This window comes from Capra hircus, chromosome 20 (genome assembly GCF_001704415.2).
Source record: "Capra hircus breed San Clemente chromosome 20, ASM170441v1, whole genome shotgun sequence".
Classification (NCBI taxonomy): Eukaryota; Metazoa; Chordata; class Mammalia; order Artiodactyla; family Bovidae; genus Capra; species Capra hircus.
The window spans coordinates 35,401,799-35,419,098 of NC_030827.1; the positions used below are offsets into that span (position 1 = coordinate 35,401,799).

The 17,300-nt window shown below is 32.7% G+C and overlaps 1 protein-coding gene across 2 annotated transcripts in view; it reads left to right on the top strand.

The window, feature by feature from the left end:
* Positions 1-17,300, top strand: part of RICTOR (RPTOR independent companion of MTOR complex 2) — a 124,504-nt gene that overhangs the window by 57,192 nt on the left and 50,012 nt on the right. For both annotated transcript variants that reach the window (XM_018065616.1, XM_018065618.1), the window contains exons 5-8: positions 327-458; positions 5,580-5,643; positions 11,201-11,327; positions 13,502-13,671. In XM_018065616.1, coding sequence (XP_017921105.1) covers positions 327-458; positions 5,580-5,643; positions 11,201-11,327; positions 13,502-13,671 — 493 coding nt within the window. The remainder of the gene's footprint in view (positions 1-326; positions 459-5,579; positions 5,644-11,200; positions 11,328-13,501; positions 13,672-17,300) is intronic.

Consider the following 17,300-nt stretch of genomic DNA (forward strand, 5'->3'; position numbering starts at 1 on the left):
AAAATTGGTGTAAATAGTCTCTTCCTACTGTCATTATAAAACATTTTTATGTATTGGCTTAAACCAGTGATTCTTTGAAAGAAGTGAAACAGGTGGGTGAATGGAGAGTGATAGATTGTAGAGGCATATGTGATACAGCCCGAAGGAATGTACCAAAGAGGCATAGATTAAGAAACAACATGAGTGAAGCGCATGGCTTACAGTGAATAACTTTTATATATGTAACACGACGAGTAGCTTTGCTTATTTCAGCTGAGGAAGTATTTGACACCTCAATTTTGTGTGTATTTGAAACTCATGTAGCATGACTTTTGGTTTTCATACAGCTTGCGGTTAGCTTTATTGAACGAAGCAAAAGAAGTGCGGGCAGCAGGGCTTCGAGCTCTTCGGTATCTCATCCAAGACTCCAGTATTCTGCAGAAGGTGCTAAAATTGAAAGTGGACTATTTAATAGCTAGGTAATTTTCTTAGAGCCCTCTGTTTTTATATATTTTTAAAATCATATATTAAGTTTTAGCATACCTATCATAAAGTGTAGAGATTTTTAGTGTAAAACCTGTAATTTTTACAGGTAGGTACAACCAAGTACCCTATTATCCCAAATAAGATATGGAACATTTTCAGTATCCCTATCAAGTTCTCTTGTGTCCCCCAATCAGTAGTAAACATTACTTTGACTATTCTCATTTTAGACTAGATTTTCTTATTTCTGAGTATCATATATTGGAAGTATATGTTACTCTTTTCTTTCCTTGATGTTATGTGTGAGATTTATCCATGTTGATTAAAAAAAAAAATTCCATGTAGTATTTCATGTTATAAATAGAGTATAATTTATTCTGTTGATTTTTTTTTTCTTGGTTGTTTTCAGTGTTTGACTATTTTGAATAAAGTTGCCCTGAACTTTGTTGCACAAGTTGTTGGTGGATATTGTGCACTCATTTCTTTTAGGTACATATATAGGAGTGGAATTGCTAGGTGATAAATTTTTATGTATATTTAACTTCAGTAATAAGTTCCATGGTAGCTCAGACAGTAAAGCAGCTGCCTACAAAGTGGGAAACCTGGGTTTACTCCCCAGGTCAGGAAGATCCTCTGGAGAAGGAAATGGCAACCCACTCCAGTACTCTTGCCTGGAAAATCCTATGGATGGAGGAGCCTGGTAGGCTACAGTCCATGGGGTCGCAAAGAGTCGGACATGACTGAGTGACTTCATTTTCACTGCCGTGCAGTTTTCCAAAGCGGTTGTACTGATTTCCATTCCTATCAAATACTTGCGTGTTCCAGTCTCTCCATATTCTTACCAGCATTTACTATTTTCAGTTTATAATTATACCTTTTTTGCTGTGGTTTTCATTGTGAGTTTTATTGTGCCTTTAGTTTCCATTTCCCTTTCATTTGCCTGTTGACTGTTTGTATATTCTATTTGTTTTTTGCTGATTTGTAAATTGGATTGTCTATCTTTTTGTGTAGGAGTTCTTGATGTCTTCTGGATATGATTCCTTTCAAGTATACTAATTGAGAATGTCCTCTCCTAGTCAGTTTACTTTGTCTTCTTACTCTTCTTAATAAAATCCAATATAGCTGTCTTTTATTTTATGGTTAATGAGTTTGGTCTTCTTTGGAAGAAACGTCTCTTTGATCTCTTCTGGAGGGTTTATTTCTTATATGTTGAAATAATTGTCGGGTCATGATTCATTTTTATCAATATCCATCAATATTAGAGGCATTTAGTGAAAAGATTTTCTTTTTGTGTTCTAAATTACTTTCGTTTTTGTTGTAAGTCATTGATAAGTATGGATCTATTTTTGCTTTCCCTATATTCTTTATTTGGCCTGTTTGTCTTTTCTAGCTCTGTTTTCTCCCAGTTTTAAGTGTCTGTAGCTTGACAGTAAGTTATCTGTTAGTGTAAGTCCTCCTTGAGGAAAGAAGTTTCTGGGTTATTTTGAGTTCTGTATTGCCACATGAATTTTAGAATCAGCTTGTCCATTTCCGTCAAACTTTCCTAGGTATTAATAGTAATTGCATTGAAGCTCTGGATTAATTTGGGGTGAATTGACATTTTAATATCAAACCTTCTCACTGTTTATTTATTTGGAACTTTAAATTCTCTCAACATTTTGTAGTTTTCTAGCAGAGGTCTTGGAGAAGGAAATGGCAACCCACTCCAGTATTCTTGCCTAGAGAATCTCAGGGATGGGGGAGCCTGGTGGGCTGCCGTCTATAGGGTTGCACAGAGTTGGACACGACTGAAGCGACTTAGCAGCAGCAGCAGCAGCAGAGGTCTTACACATATTTGTTAGGTTTATCCTAAGGCATTTATTACATGATAGTGTTAATGTAATTAAATTTTTTTTTCATAGTTCTCTCTGCTAACATATAAAAAAATAATTGTAGGGCTTTTTTTTTGTATATTCTTATCTCAGTGATTTTGCTAAATTCATTTTTTAATTCTAATTGTTTTTAAGGTTATTTTATTAGAGTTTCTATGTACATTAGTATTAGTTGCAATTGATGACCATTTTATTTCTTTCTTTCCAATTCTTTATTGCACTGGTTAGAATATTGCATTGACTAGAAATAGTAATTGAATAACTGTTTTGCCCCTGAACTCAAGTTGAAATTATTCAGCTTTTACCATTGTTTATGATACTTTTTGTAGATTTTTAGTGGATTTCTTTATATTCCTTGTTTGTATTCCTGAAGTAAACACCATTTGCTCATTATGTCTTTTTATTTTATTTTTAATTGTATTTGATTTGCTAATTGTTTGTGGAAAAATGTTTGCAGTTATGGTTATGAGAGGTATTGGCCTATTTTTTCCATTTTTCTAATCTTGTTTGATCTTGGTATCAAGAGTATGTTTATAAAACAACTTTTGAAATATTTCTCTCTTTATATTCTCTGGAAGAATTTTTATAAAAACTCATATACTGTTTTTTACCATACATGATCAGTAGAACTCACCAGTGGATCTGTCTGGGCCTGTGGTTTTTTTTTAAGGCAGTTTTATATTATGAAGTCAGTTTTTTTTATTTGTTTGTTTATTGGCATAATCCTATTCAGATTTTCTACTTCCTCTTTCAGTTCTTTATATATTTTGAAGTTTTGTTATTGCATTCATATTTAGAATTGTTAAACCTTCTCTTTGGGCTAATAGTTTTATACTTACAAAAATGTGTCTATTTTTAGTAATACTTCTTTTATGAGTGTTCTTGTTATCTGATACTAAGATAGCTATGTTGCTGCTATTGCTAAGTCGCTTCAGTCGTGTCCAACTCTGTGTGACCCCATAGACGGTAGCCCACCAGGCTCCCCCGTCCCTGGGATTCTCCAGGCAAGAACACTGGAATGGGTTGCCATTTCCTTCTTCAATGCATGAAAGTGAAAAGTGAAAGTGAAGTCGCTCAGTCGTGTCTGACTCTTAGCGACCTCATGGATTGCAGCCTACCAGACTCCTCTGTCCATGGGATTTTCCAGGCAAGAGTACTGGAGTGGGGTGCCATTGCCTTCTCTGCTAGCTATACTAACTTTCTATTTCTTTTATTTAGGATTTGCACAATATATCCTTTTTGTCCTTTCACTTTGTTTTTCTTTTTCATAAAAATTTTAAGTTTCTCTCCTGTTAACATTGTACATATTTTTTAAAAATCTAGTTTGACCATTTTTGTCTTTTGATTGATGTATTTAGACTATGTCTAGTGGTTTTTATATGCAGGTTCTATGGGCTTTATCTAATGTAATTGTATATACATATGTTTATGAGTTTGTCATCTTGCTATTATTTTTCACAGATATTTGACTTTGCTATCTTGCTATTCATATTCTGCTTGTTACATTTATTCTTTGGTCTTGCATTTGTCCTTTTTTGCTTCTTTGGGGAAAAAAATCAAGATTTTTTTTTTCTTCCATTGTGCTAGTAAAGCAGTCTCCTGAATTTTGAATTTCAGTTACTATATTTTTGTGATTTATATTTTACTTAAACATTCTAGATCTCTGCTTTATTTATTTTCTTGGACATAATAGTCATAGTTATTTATAGATCTCTTACAACAGTTCCAATATGTGAATCACTTGAGTTTGTTTCTGTTGTCATTTTCTTGAATTTTGGCTACTTGACCTCTTTTTTTTTTTTGTCTTACAGCATATTTCATATTATTACGTGATAGAATGTGAATGTTGTATATTAAAAATTTTTTGGCTCTTGGATCATGTTATTTATAAACTTATGCTTTATTCTGGAGTGTTGATTTATTAACACTGATTTTGTTAAAATTTGTTTTTTCCCTTGCCTTGGCTAGGAAGTGTCTATTGAGAATCTCAAGTGAAAATGTGAATGTTTAGCAGAACCTCTTCATCTTGATCAGCCTCGAGCCCTAACATGTTTCTTACAGTATTATATAGCTGCTAAAATTTCTACTTAGTTATCTGGCTGCTCAGCTGTAGCTTTTTGCTTGGTTTTTTGGACTTTAACCCTGCATTTGCACAACATAGAAATAGGCTAATGTCTTGGAAAGAAGATTGCATGCAAATTCTTGCTTACTCTTACATTTTCTTTTCTCTGAGATTTTTTCTCCCTTCAAGCCACGTTGGCTGTGCCAGTTCAGTCTCTCTACACAGTACAGCAAGATATTTGTATTTTTTTAGGACTCTATTCACTTAAAACTGGAAATTGACAAGTGTCCCCAGATACAAAACCTGAGTGAATATGGAGCTTGTGCTTTTTTCCATGGATTATTATCCATTGTCTTTTCACAGTTGCTTTATAAAGTAACATATTTAACCTTTATAGTTATTTTTGGCAGGAGGATTGTTCAGATCTTTTGTGACCAGAAATAGAATCCTGTATCTATTTACTTTTTGATAAAATAGTTTTAGATTAATTATATTCAGATAGCAGAAATACTTTTTGAATAGCAAGTTATCTATTTATCAATAGATAAAATATTGATTAGAATAGTGAACTGTCTAAACATAAGTAAGAATGAACTATTCTGCCACATAAACCAAAGCTCTTTAGAAATTGAATAATTTAATGAACTTTACAGAAATATGTCAGTTAAGTCATATTTGAGCATTAATCTTTGAAGTACTTTCACATTTCAAATTATATTTTAGTAAAATATAGTTACTATGACTAATGTAAGACTTTTAACATAGTCATAACATGCAAAATTTAGGCTGTGGTTAAAATCACAATTAAAGTAAAACGTAGGCTTGAAATATTTTTCCTTCACAATTATTAAAAAATATCTGTGAACTTTTATCAAAGATAGGTGAATATCTTTTTCAGTAGATTTCTGATATTTTGCTTTATAAATATGTTTATTATTTCTTTATAGATGTATGTAATTCTGCAAATTACTTACTATATTCTTTCTTAAAGTTTTAAATGAAATAGTTTTGAATTATAGCAAGTATTTATCACTGGAGATATTAAATATCTGCTGGTACTGAAAAATTACATATATTAACATTTAAAAATACTGTATTGACATGAACATGGGTCTGTCTGTCTGTATTATACAAAAATTTAATAAGATTTTTATCAATAATTAAATATTTTATATATTCTTTAGGTGCATTGACATACAGCAGAGCAACGAGGTAGAGAGAACACAAGCACTTCGATTAGTCAGAAAGGTAGGCTCCATGTCTGAGAGTAAAAGCAGATTTATGGTTTTCATGTTACGCATTTTACAGTTTTAGATTTAGACTGTCTTGTGAAATCTATTAAAATTTAGACTGAATTCTCATTAAACGTTTTTATTTTGTTGAAATGATAGGCGTTAAGTAGGTCTATTAAACTTCAAGGTAAGCGTAGATATTTTGTGTAGTTATTCTATGTGATTGAGTATAGCTGGGACAGTATTTTTTAATAAAATCTCCATTGTAAATAATATTTCTTCCTTTATTAGACATATAAAGAAATTACTGCTTTGATATGTTATTGGAGAAAGAGGATTACTTGTGTGGTGCCCCCGTTTTGTCTTAATTATATACTTGGGGTTAATTCTGTTTAAATGAATGTCAAAGGAATCGCCAGCTGGTTGTTTTGAAGATGAATTTGGATACATCAGTAGACAGTTGCAATAAACAGTTCAGGCCATTGTCCAAAATAAAAGGTCAAAATCTAAACTCTGCAAAAGAAGATGCTGAGGATAATCCATAATGCTTCTAATGATAGGTTTTCCAAGAGTTTTTTTTTTCAGTTGTTAATGGGATGCCCTAATGGCAGAGGAATAGACTGAATTGAGAGTTAATTTGGTTGGAGTACGGCTCATGTAAGAATTTTATCATCCTTCATTCTGAAGTATCATGTTTCATCTTAAAAATTTGTAAGACTCGTACAGTATATGTTTGTTTTAATGTAAAAATATCTAAAATTAGCAGTTAACATTTTTTAGCTCTTCTCCTCTTTCCCTACTTTTGAATTCAGCACATGTTCCAGAATCGCAGAATGTTGGGTTTGTGCATTAACTTGATCCCCTCTTTTTCCTTTTTCTTCCAGTTGTCCAGCTTATGTTTAGTAATAGTACCCACAGGTGAGCATAGTAAGGGAGAAGCAAATGGATGAATTGTCTTCAAAGAAACTTGTAGTTCTAGTTAAGAGTAATATTGGAGATAGATTAAAAAAAAGATTGTTATAGGGTAAAAATTGTTACGTTGGCATCATGATTTGACTCTTCATATTTAAATTTAAAAATTAGATTTATGTTTCCTTACCTACTCATACAATCTTTCCTACTGTAGTAATTTCGAGAATTTAAGATAAAAAAAAAACAAAATTATGTTTCTGAAAAACCCAGAATAACTCTTTGGTTATTTGAGGTATATATATATCAGTATTTACTTACTAGGAATTTAAAGTGAGAAGTTTAAAGGTATATTAACATTAAAAATAAACTCATTATAAGTAAACAAAAATAACATTTTTATTAAAATAACTATTTTTCAAAAAGAAAATGAATGACTAGAGCGGCATTATTTTAGATTTATACAAATTTCTGTAGGGTTTGTCCTGATAGAAGATAGCTGGTTTGTCATACTTGCTTCTATATCCAGTCTCTTGTGATTTCACATGCATTGAAGCCTCTGGAAAAATTCCATATATACTTGTGAGAGTAAAAAAGACAATATCTTTGAATTACTATGAAAATAGTTTTGACTTTGCAGAATCTCTGAAAATATTCTAGGGACTGTCAGTTTTCTGTACCACAATTTGAGAGTTGCTGCCTTAGAAACTGCATTGAGGTGGAAAAACAAACCCAAATGGATTCAATTCAGCTTCTTTGAATTATTCACTAAATATTTTCTTTCAGTTTTGTTCAATGTTTTATGTAAGTTACCATTTAATCTGTAAATAGCCCAATAAAAATAAACAGACCCTTGAAGCAATTTAGTAATGCCATAACAAAAATATAATTTTGTTATCTTTTAAAGAACAGAGTAATTTGAGACACGTATCATTTGTGGATCCAAGGGCAAGAAAATTGCTTGTACCTGGTGGTAAAAACAGGCTCAAAGCAAGAGTTGTGTCACAGGGCTCCTTGGTTTAGCTAAAAGCAGTTAGTTTAAAAGGGAAAGCATGCTTGCTGAATCAACAGTGGCCTCTATCGGCCAGAGGAACTATAATTTCACTAATACTTTTAACAATCAAAGCATATATTTCTTTTTTGCAGCAACATCTTGACAGCTAAGTTAGTAGAAATTAATGTTAATAATATAATTGCTAGGTCAACTGTGGGTTTTTTGTATGCATTTAGAACAGTTTTTAAATTTTCAATTAAAGTATTAACATTTTATAGGGCTTCCCAGGTGGCTTAGTGGTCAAGAATCTGCTTGCCAGTGCCAGAACTTGTGTTCAGTCCCTGGGTCAGGAGCATCCCCGGAGAAGGAAATGACAACCCACCCCAGTATTCTTGCCTGGGAAATCCCGTGGACAGAGGAACCTGGCAGGCTACAGTCCATGGGGTCACAGAGAGTCAGACACAATTTAGTGACTAAACAACAATTAATCTTTTAAATTTTAAAAGGAAAATAAAAAACACCTGTTGCTTTTGGATAACTTGCTTTATGAATAATTCAGAATACTCATGTTGCTTTTTCTTCTTTTTCACCTTTTTCATTCATTTAGGGAATTTTTTTGTTTGTTTGTTTTCAATGTGTTTAATTTTTTTTTTCCTCTCTCTAATCCAGGTAATCCTTCCTGATTCTTACTGCTCTCATTTTCTATTATTATTTTCCCACTGAGCAGCCCTTGCTACTCTTTATCCAATTTAAATTCTTCTTGGTGGTGGGTTAGTCACTAAGTCCTATCTGACTCTTGTGAATCCGTGGACTGTACTCTGCCATGCGACTCTGTCCATTGGGATTTCCCAGGTAAGAATACTAGAGTGGGTTACCATTTCCTTCTCTAGGGATCTTCCTGACCCAAGGATCAAAGCCAGGTCTCCTGCATTGTAGGAGGTCTCCTGCATTGCAGGGGGATTCTTTACCAACTGAACCAGCAGAGAAGCTCTTACTTCCTGCCTAATTAGGCTATTACTCATACATCATTTCTTTATTCATGCAGTATAAATTTACTGGGCTTCCCTTGTGGCTCAGCTGGCAAAGAATCTCCCTGCAATGCAGGAGACCTGGGTTTGATTCCTGGGGTGGGAAGATCCCCTAGAGAAGGGAAAGGCTACCCACTCCAGTTTTCTGGCCTGGAGAATTCCATGGATTGTATAATCCATGGGGTCGCAAAGAGTCGGACACGACCGAGCGACTTTCACGTTCAACATTCATGAATTTAATATATCACACATTTGTTTTTAATAGTTGGATTGAGTTAAAGGAATCACTTGCCCTTGATACACAGCAAGATATTGGCTAAACCAGAGTGAAAAACCCAGTTCTCTAAATTTCCAAACCTGCACTGGCTCATGAGTCCTTTTGGTATTAAGCACAACCTGCTTATCTTGACATTCAGAGCTGACTTTTTGGCCAACCAGTTACTATGACCTATCTCATAATGCCATTAGCTTTAGACAAGCTGCCTTTCACCACTGCTATGATCATTGCTTGTGTCCTACTCTTTTCATTTCCACCCCTTTCTACATTATATTCATCTTACAGTCTTAGGTGAAATTTTAAATATTTCCCCTAGAAAAGTCAGTGTTTCTGTAATTTCTTTTATAACAGTTCTACAAATTTATTACATACTTATGATATTATATTTGTTACATATATATATCTGTTCTATCAAGAGATGATTAAACTTTTATTTCAACAGATATTAAATTGAATGACTTTTCCCTCACTGATTGCTCATTGATTTGTAAGGAAAACATCCTCCAATTTACACAGAATTTAATAAGAGTTTCTTTGCATATATTTTTCCTGAAAAATAAGAAAGGTTTCATCTGTGAAAACTTTTAAATTACAGATACCCATTTTATAGCACTATACTTGAGATTCATAGATTAGAATTTAATACTTGAAATTCTAGAAATCATCAGATCATATGCATCCTCATTTACAAATGAGAAAACTAAGACATCGAGAGGATTGATTTCCCGAGGTAACAGTTTATTAATGTTAGATTTGGCCCTGAAAGCCAGTTGGCCTGGCTTCTAGCCAGCTCTTTTTAGAATATGTTGCATATGTCTTACAGTCCTTATAAGTGTAATGATAGATCAGTAAGTATTAAAATACAAATTATAGTCATAGGATATGAGAATTTTCTCACCCAGAAAGATCAGTTTCTTACACCTTTTTCGTTTCTTCTCCAACATTTTTAAATAATGAAGGATACTGTTTAGAAACAAATGTGGAAGTTTTTATAGATTTTAAAATTATTGGATATTTATATATTTTATGTCATGGAGCAGTATTCTGTAATTTCATATGAACCTTGTCATACATTTACAAGTACTCTACCCAACATAGATCTTCCCTTTGAATTTCTAAAGGACCTAACTGGATATTAATTTAATTATATTGGATCCTCTAATTGTGTCATGATACAAGTCTTATTTTTCAGAAGAATTCTGAATATAGTTAAATCTAGGACAGGTTGATTATCCCCAATATTTATTACCACCCAAACTGAAGAAAACATTTTCATCTACTCCCACTCTAAGGACCTGTTATTTTGAAATACTTCATCTAACAAATAGTCTTTTATTTATTAAACAGTACTAACTACATAATTTTTCCTTGTTTTCCAAATGGAAGATATATGTTATCTGTTTTCAGTATTCCAAATGTTATTGCCAATTAAACTTTTCATTTTAAGAGAGATTCAACAAAAGTTTTTATTATCAGGGGTATAATGTTTCCAGCACAGTTTTTGAAATATTAGAAATAGATTATGGAGGGATTCCTGCCTGCTCTGAAATAGCAAATAATCATGAGTGAGCTCCCCATGACCGGGATCTAAGCGTGGCCTCTAAGAGCTGGGAGCAGTCGCCACAACAATCCGAAAGAAAATGAGGACTTAAAATAGATTATGGATTATTAAACTTTGGCTTTCAGTATAGCAACAAATGATAGTTAGAGGTGGGGGATTAGTATGTTTCATTTTACTGCAGTCAAAATAAGAAAGAATGAGGGCCCACGTCAGAGTTTGAAAGTGAAAAGAATTGGGTTAATGAGGTAAATTGATAGGATGGAGTGATGATTATATATGAAGAAAGGGTCAGGAATGTAATAATACATAAGTATGTTGACAGCTATTGTCACCACTGGTTTAGTTTGTCTGGTTGCTGAAAAGTTGTTTTAAATATAATTAAGCTTTTTTTTTTTGCCTTTTCATTCTGTTCATGGGGAGCCTGGCATGCTGCAATTCATAGGGTCGCGAAGAGTCAGACAAGACTTACTGACTGAAAAACAACAGCAAAATTTCCTTTTCTCCTCTAGAATAAGCTCCTATTCTGGAGGAACTTAGAGTCTCTGAAAGATTATATCTTGTTAGTCAACTAATTTATAGTCTGGACTATTACAGGAAAAAAGCCAACACTATTTTCCATGGTAATGATTAACATTTATTGTATCAAGTATCTGTTGTATCCTTTGACATGTTCATATGAAGCAGAAGATTAAAATTGCTGCCTTGGTCTTAAAAATATTCTGTGGTCTTAAACATTTCTGTCTGAACAAGACAGGTTTCAAGATGTATTAGGAAATAATTCTCTCTGATCTCTCCCTGCTGCAGATGATCACTGTGAATGCTTCCTTGTTTCCCAGCTCGGTGGCCAACTCGCTAATAGCAGTTGGGAATGATGGACTTCAAGAAAGAGACAGAATGGTTCGAGCATGCATTGCCATTATCTGTGAACTAGGTCAGAATTATTCTTTGAGTAATAAATATAGAGTATTTTAGAAAGAACATATACCATTTTTAATGCGAATTCTTTAGGTGTTGGTTAAGAATATGAAAAAGTAGGACATTCCTGATAGGGAAGTAGTGGACTTGCTGTTTAAACAGATTATTTTGAAGAGACATTTAAACTTTACAAATTTTAAAAGTTTTACTCATCATGAAATTTAAGATAAAGGAATTGTCCAAATTCCAGTAATTAGAGTAAAATCTCTTAAAGTATGATTCTCAGACATTAGTTAACCACAGTATGTATCTTGATGTGAATGAAAAACAATTCCCTATGCATTAAAAAAAGAATTCTAAATTCAGGATTAAAGAGTTAAATGTGCAAAATACAGGGAGAAAAATGGATGACTTTTTTCTGATTGTAAGGAAAGGGAGTTTTGAATTATCAAAAGAAATCAAACATTTCATCAGCTGTTGATTTTATTATAAGGAGATAACATGCTATGCCAGAACAAAGAAAAAATAACAAACATGATAGTTAAAGAACTTATTTATATACAGATCAGTAGGAAAAATAAGTAATTATCAAAGAAATGCATGGCTAATCAAGTATTTTAAAGTTCAAAAGTTTCAAAGTTAAACTTCCCTTATAACCAAATAAATATAATTTTAAATGAAAAGAGAAGATCATATTTTTCCCCAAAAATGGTATAGGTTACATTCACTCTAGATAAATTAATTACAAAATTTAAAGGAACAGAAGGCCAAGCCTTTTATTGAGAGTCCAAAAAATACTGTCCACAATACCTGTTGGTTTAAAGAGGAAGTAGAAATTTGATCAAGGAAGTTTTTTAAAAATCATGAAAATTTGACTACCTTTCAATAAGTGGGATTCCTGGAAAGTCATATAATCAAGTTAATTTTTCATTAGAAGATACTTTTATAACTATGCAAAACATAATGAAAATAGTGAGTGAACCCAAGAAATAGAAAAGAAAGGAAAAAAGTCAATTTTAAGATAAGGAGAGGAAAGCAATAATGATTTTCAGTCTTAGTGAACAGGATAGATTAATCTGTGTTAACTGGAAGAAGAAAATGATACACAGACACTATCGTTTTAGATACACAGATAGGCAAACATACACTACTGTTTGAAAAATGCAAAGGTCAGAGAAAGAAAAGGTTAATAGGATAAGGAAGAGAATGTAATAGGAGTTTTGAAAAGTATGAGATAAACTTTTTATATAATTGAAAATCTTATTGAAATGAATGGATTTTCAAAGATTTTAATTTCCATTTGACTCAGAGTAGAACACATGATGGATCACAAACCACAGAAGTACTTGATGAATTAATTGCCTCCAAAAAGACTCATTCACTTCTATCTTAAAATATTGTTTCAAAGAACAAATAATTCTCATGTAATCAAATTGAGAGCATTAAAAATGTATAAATTTAGCAATTTTTAAAATGAAAGTAACATTTTAAATATATAAACACACATACCTACATAAAGTGAAATAATTAAGATGCTACTATGAGAACATTTTTGAAAAAATAATAAATGGAGGGGAAGGGGTTTTTTCCCACATGTATTTAAAAAATCTTAAGCTAGGTCATTAGGAGAGAAAAAATGAAAGAGAGTCAATAGTTGTTTACCCTTACACATAGAAAACTTCAGAAAGCATGCTGGGATAATTGAATAAACATTTGAAAAAAATTGAGTTTACCAATATTAAACCAGAGTCTGTTTCCTGAGAGACTTAAAACTGATATGTTAACCATGAATTCAGTTAAAGCACATGTGTGTGTCTGTGCATACAGAGAGCATGCCTGATCTTTGAAGTAAGGGAGGAATTTCTGAGCTTAAAATCTAAAGTTAAATTAGAAATCAGCTAAAAGATTTAAAACAGATAAAGGGCTAATCTTTCCCCTATATAAAGAACTGGCAATTGACAGGAAAGAACTATTCAGTACAACATGGACAAAGGATATGAAAAAACAATTCAGAAGACACAAAGAAAAAAAAATTTTGTCCATGTTTTACTGAATAGTTGTGTCCATGTTTTACTGAATAGTAAGTAGAAAGTTTTTTCAGTCAGAAAGCTCAGTTTTAAAATCCCACATTTCTGATTATTTATTAATTATCCCCTATATAGTATGTTAAGTTTTTCTTCTTTATTTTAGCACTTCAGAATCCAGAGGTGGTTGCCCTTCGAGGTGGACTGAACACCATCTTGAAAAATGTGATTGATTGCCAATTAAGTCGAATAAATGAGGCTCTCATTACTACAATTTTGCACCTTCTTAATCATCCAAAGACCCGACAGTATGTACGAGCTGATGTTGAGTTAGAGGTAGGATCTTTAATATTCTCTTGCAATTTTAAAATATGACTTTAATTACATACTCTTACTTTGAAATTTTATTTGAAATTTTAAAGTTAATAGATGCAGCACAGCATTAATTATTAAACTTAAATGAATAAGCTTGGGTTATTCCAGCAGTATTTTATCACTCATTTAATTTGGATTGAATTGAATTCTCAAGAATATTTCATCAACATGTGAAGTTCATTCATTTTTTTATTATCTGTGAAAACTTGACTGAGCAAATTTGAGCACAATTAAGGTTTTGTAGACATTTACCTGTTTATTTAAGAAGACAATTTCTTTTTAAGGACTGTAGTGTGTTAATTGTGTGGGAATAGCTCCTGCTAATTATGTACTATTTATTTATTAAACCATGCTAAAATTTTCTGAACTTGGGAGTACTTGTTGGCAACTAATGGCCATATACAATTGAAAGAAATAGAATATCTTTTTAAAAACACACTATTGTTTTTCTGTTTTTACTAATTCAGTGTTGTTTTTTCAGTTAGTCTAAAATAGTAAGGCTATTTTTCTATAATAAACTGTGTAGTAGAGTTTGGAATAAAATTATCACAAGCTATGTTCTTTCTTTTCTTTCCTCCCATCATTTTTGGCCTTGCCTTGTAGCTTGTGGAATCTTAGTTCCCTGGCCAGGGATTGAACCTGGGTCCTTGGCTGTAGAGAGCAGAGTCCTAACCTCTGAACCACCAGAGAATTCCCACAGACTATGTGTATAGTTTATTTGTGTGAATATATTCAATATTGCATTGTTGTCCATTGCAGATATTATTCAGAGTAAGCTTGCTATGTTTGTATTTGGGTGTGAAATTATGCGAATTATGAAAGATTGTTTCCTACTTTGCCTGTTTAGATCATTTTATGAAACTTGTCTTAAATGTTATAGTTCTGATTTTATTAGGGCTACTAGAAATATTTTGATATTATAAAATTGACATTAGCTTGTATCATTAACAAATTTCAGTACAATTTTCTCCTTAATAAATGATTTTAAATATATTATTCATGGGCATCCAGTGGGAATGAACTGGTATTTTTGATATTTCACTGTGTATTTTGCTCTAAGTGTTTTCTTTATCAAGTGGGGAAACTGCTTTTAAGAGTGGAGAGATGATCACAATAAAGAAAGATGTGTATAGACCTGTTTTTTTTTTCTTTTACCTGTATAATCATACAGCAGATTAGCAAAGCCTTTGTGTATATGAAAAAACCCTCAAAGAATATGGTGGACTTTTTAAGTACACTACCATCATTGCTTCTTTCTTGTTTTTTTAAAATGTTAGTTCTTTTTTCTTTAACAAGATTCCCCTGGTGTAGTATAGTGATTGAGAGCGTAGACTTCAGGCTTTACAGATCTGGTTTTGATTTTTTTGTTCTATAACCTACTAGTTTTATGGGGTCGCACAGAATCGGACATGACTGAAGTGACTTAGCAGCAGCAGCAGCAGCTTTATAATGTGGGGCAAGTTATTAGCCTCTTTTGGATCCATTTTTCACTAGGTAAAATAAAAGTCATGGCTTTTACTTTAATTATTGTGAAGAATAAATACTATAATAATAATGGTAATACTAATAGCAACTAGCATTCTTGTAAAGCTTATAATAAGTTAGGTAATATTTCCAAGTGTTTTACATATATTCATTCTAATCTACATAAATGTTTTAGTTACTACTTGACACATAATTAATATTCCGTAAATACTGATTGCCTTGGATATTAAATCATTAATTATCATTCAGTTCAGTCACTCAGTCGTGTCCAACTCTTTGCGACCCCATGAATCGCAGCACGCCAGGCATCCCTGTCCGTCACCAACTCCCGGAGTTCACTCAAACTCATGTGCACCGAGTCAGTGATGCCATCCAGCCATCTCTTCCTCTGTCATCTCCTTCTCCTCCTGCCCCCAATCCCTCCCAGCATCAGGGTCTTTTCCAATGGGTCGCATGAGGTGGCCAAAGTATTATCTTCTACTTTATCGTTATCTTCATCCTAGAGTCTGCTGTTAAGAGAATCTTGTCCCCATTTTTATTAATTATATTTTTATAAATTTTCACTCTAAGTTGATAACTTTTTCCTGTTCTTAACATGTTCCAAATTCTGAAGCAATTCTGGATGAGTATTTAAAGATTTAAGTTCAAAACTTACTAAGTATGTAGAAAAATTAACCAGTCTCTCACTGCTGAAGAGAAAAAAAAAAGTTTGCTAAAATCTCTATTTACAGATTTGGAGGTCCATTCTTTAGAACAAGGAAAACCAAAGGTACACTCAAATCTTAACAAAATTGCAGTGTTGTTTCAGTTTAACTCGGTGATTAGAATAAGCTGATCACTCCCTTTAATTGACCTGACTACAGAGGAAAGGATGAACTGTCTCTAATGGAGATAACATCACTTGGAACCTTTAATCAAATTTACAGTGTCCATCATTCAGTCAGAAATTTGACTATGTAAATAAAAAAGAATACATGCAAGAGGTTATGACTGTGTAATTGAAAACTCAAAAGGAATTCCATAGACGCATATCCACAGGTGATTCAGATATTGCAGCCAGAGGGAAAAGATTTTAAAACACCCATGACTAACTTATTAAGAAAAATGGAGAAAAAGAAAATAGGAGAATTTCACCATCTAATTGGAATATGAAAAATAAATCAAATGGAGCTAGTATCAAAAAATATAATACCTGAAATTCTGAACTAGATGAAATTAAAAACTCATTTTGGACAAGAAGGTGTCATTAGTAAACTGAAAGAGAAGTCAAAAATCAAAGCATTTGCAGGTGGGTAATAGGAAGAAAATGAACAGAACAAAAGGGATAAAACATAATTGTTGTCTTCTGAGAAGAGAGAGAGAAAAAGCAGAAACAAATATCCAAAGAAACTGTGGTCGTCAAAACTTTGTTTTTAAAACTGGTGAAACTTCATAAAGCTCAGAAAACTCAAGGTAATATAAAGAAAACAACTCATAGGCACATCATGGTAAGATTGGTGAAAACCAAGATAACTAAAAACCTTAAAATCAGCTTGAGAAAAAAAGACTACTTTCAAAGGAACAAATCTGACAGCTGATTTCCCAACAGAAATAGTAGAACCAGAAGACAGTAGAATGGCATCTTTAGAGTGCAAAAGAAAATAATGCCACCTACCCCAGAGAAAATGTCTTTCAAAAACAAAGGTAAAATAAAGACTTTTAAGACTAACATAAAAAGACCCAAGGAAATCTAAAGAAACACGATTCTTTCTTGGATTCCTTGCCTTTATGTCATGAAGACAGTAATGCAGCCTACAATGAGGCGCACATGAGAAGGAACTCAGCCCTGTTGATAATGATTTGCATGTAGTGAGTGAACCATCTTGAAGCGGATTCTACAGCTTTAGTCAAGCCTTGAGATGACTGTACCCCTGACCAATATTTTTACTGTGATGTTATGGTGGACCTGAGTCATAACTGCACAGCTAAACTCTTCTAGAGTCCTGACTCACAGAAGCTATGTGAGATAATAAATATTTATTGTTATTTAAAAAATGAGACAGACAGAAAGGAAGGTTAAAGGGACTCCTCACTGCTGCTGCTGCTGTGTCACTTCACTGGTGTCC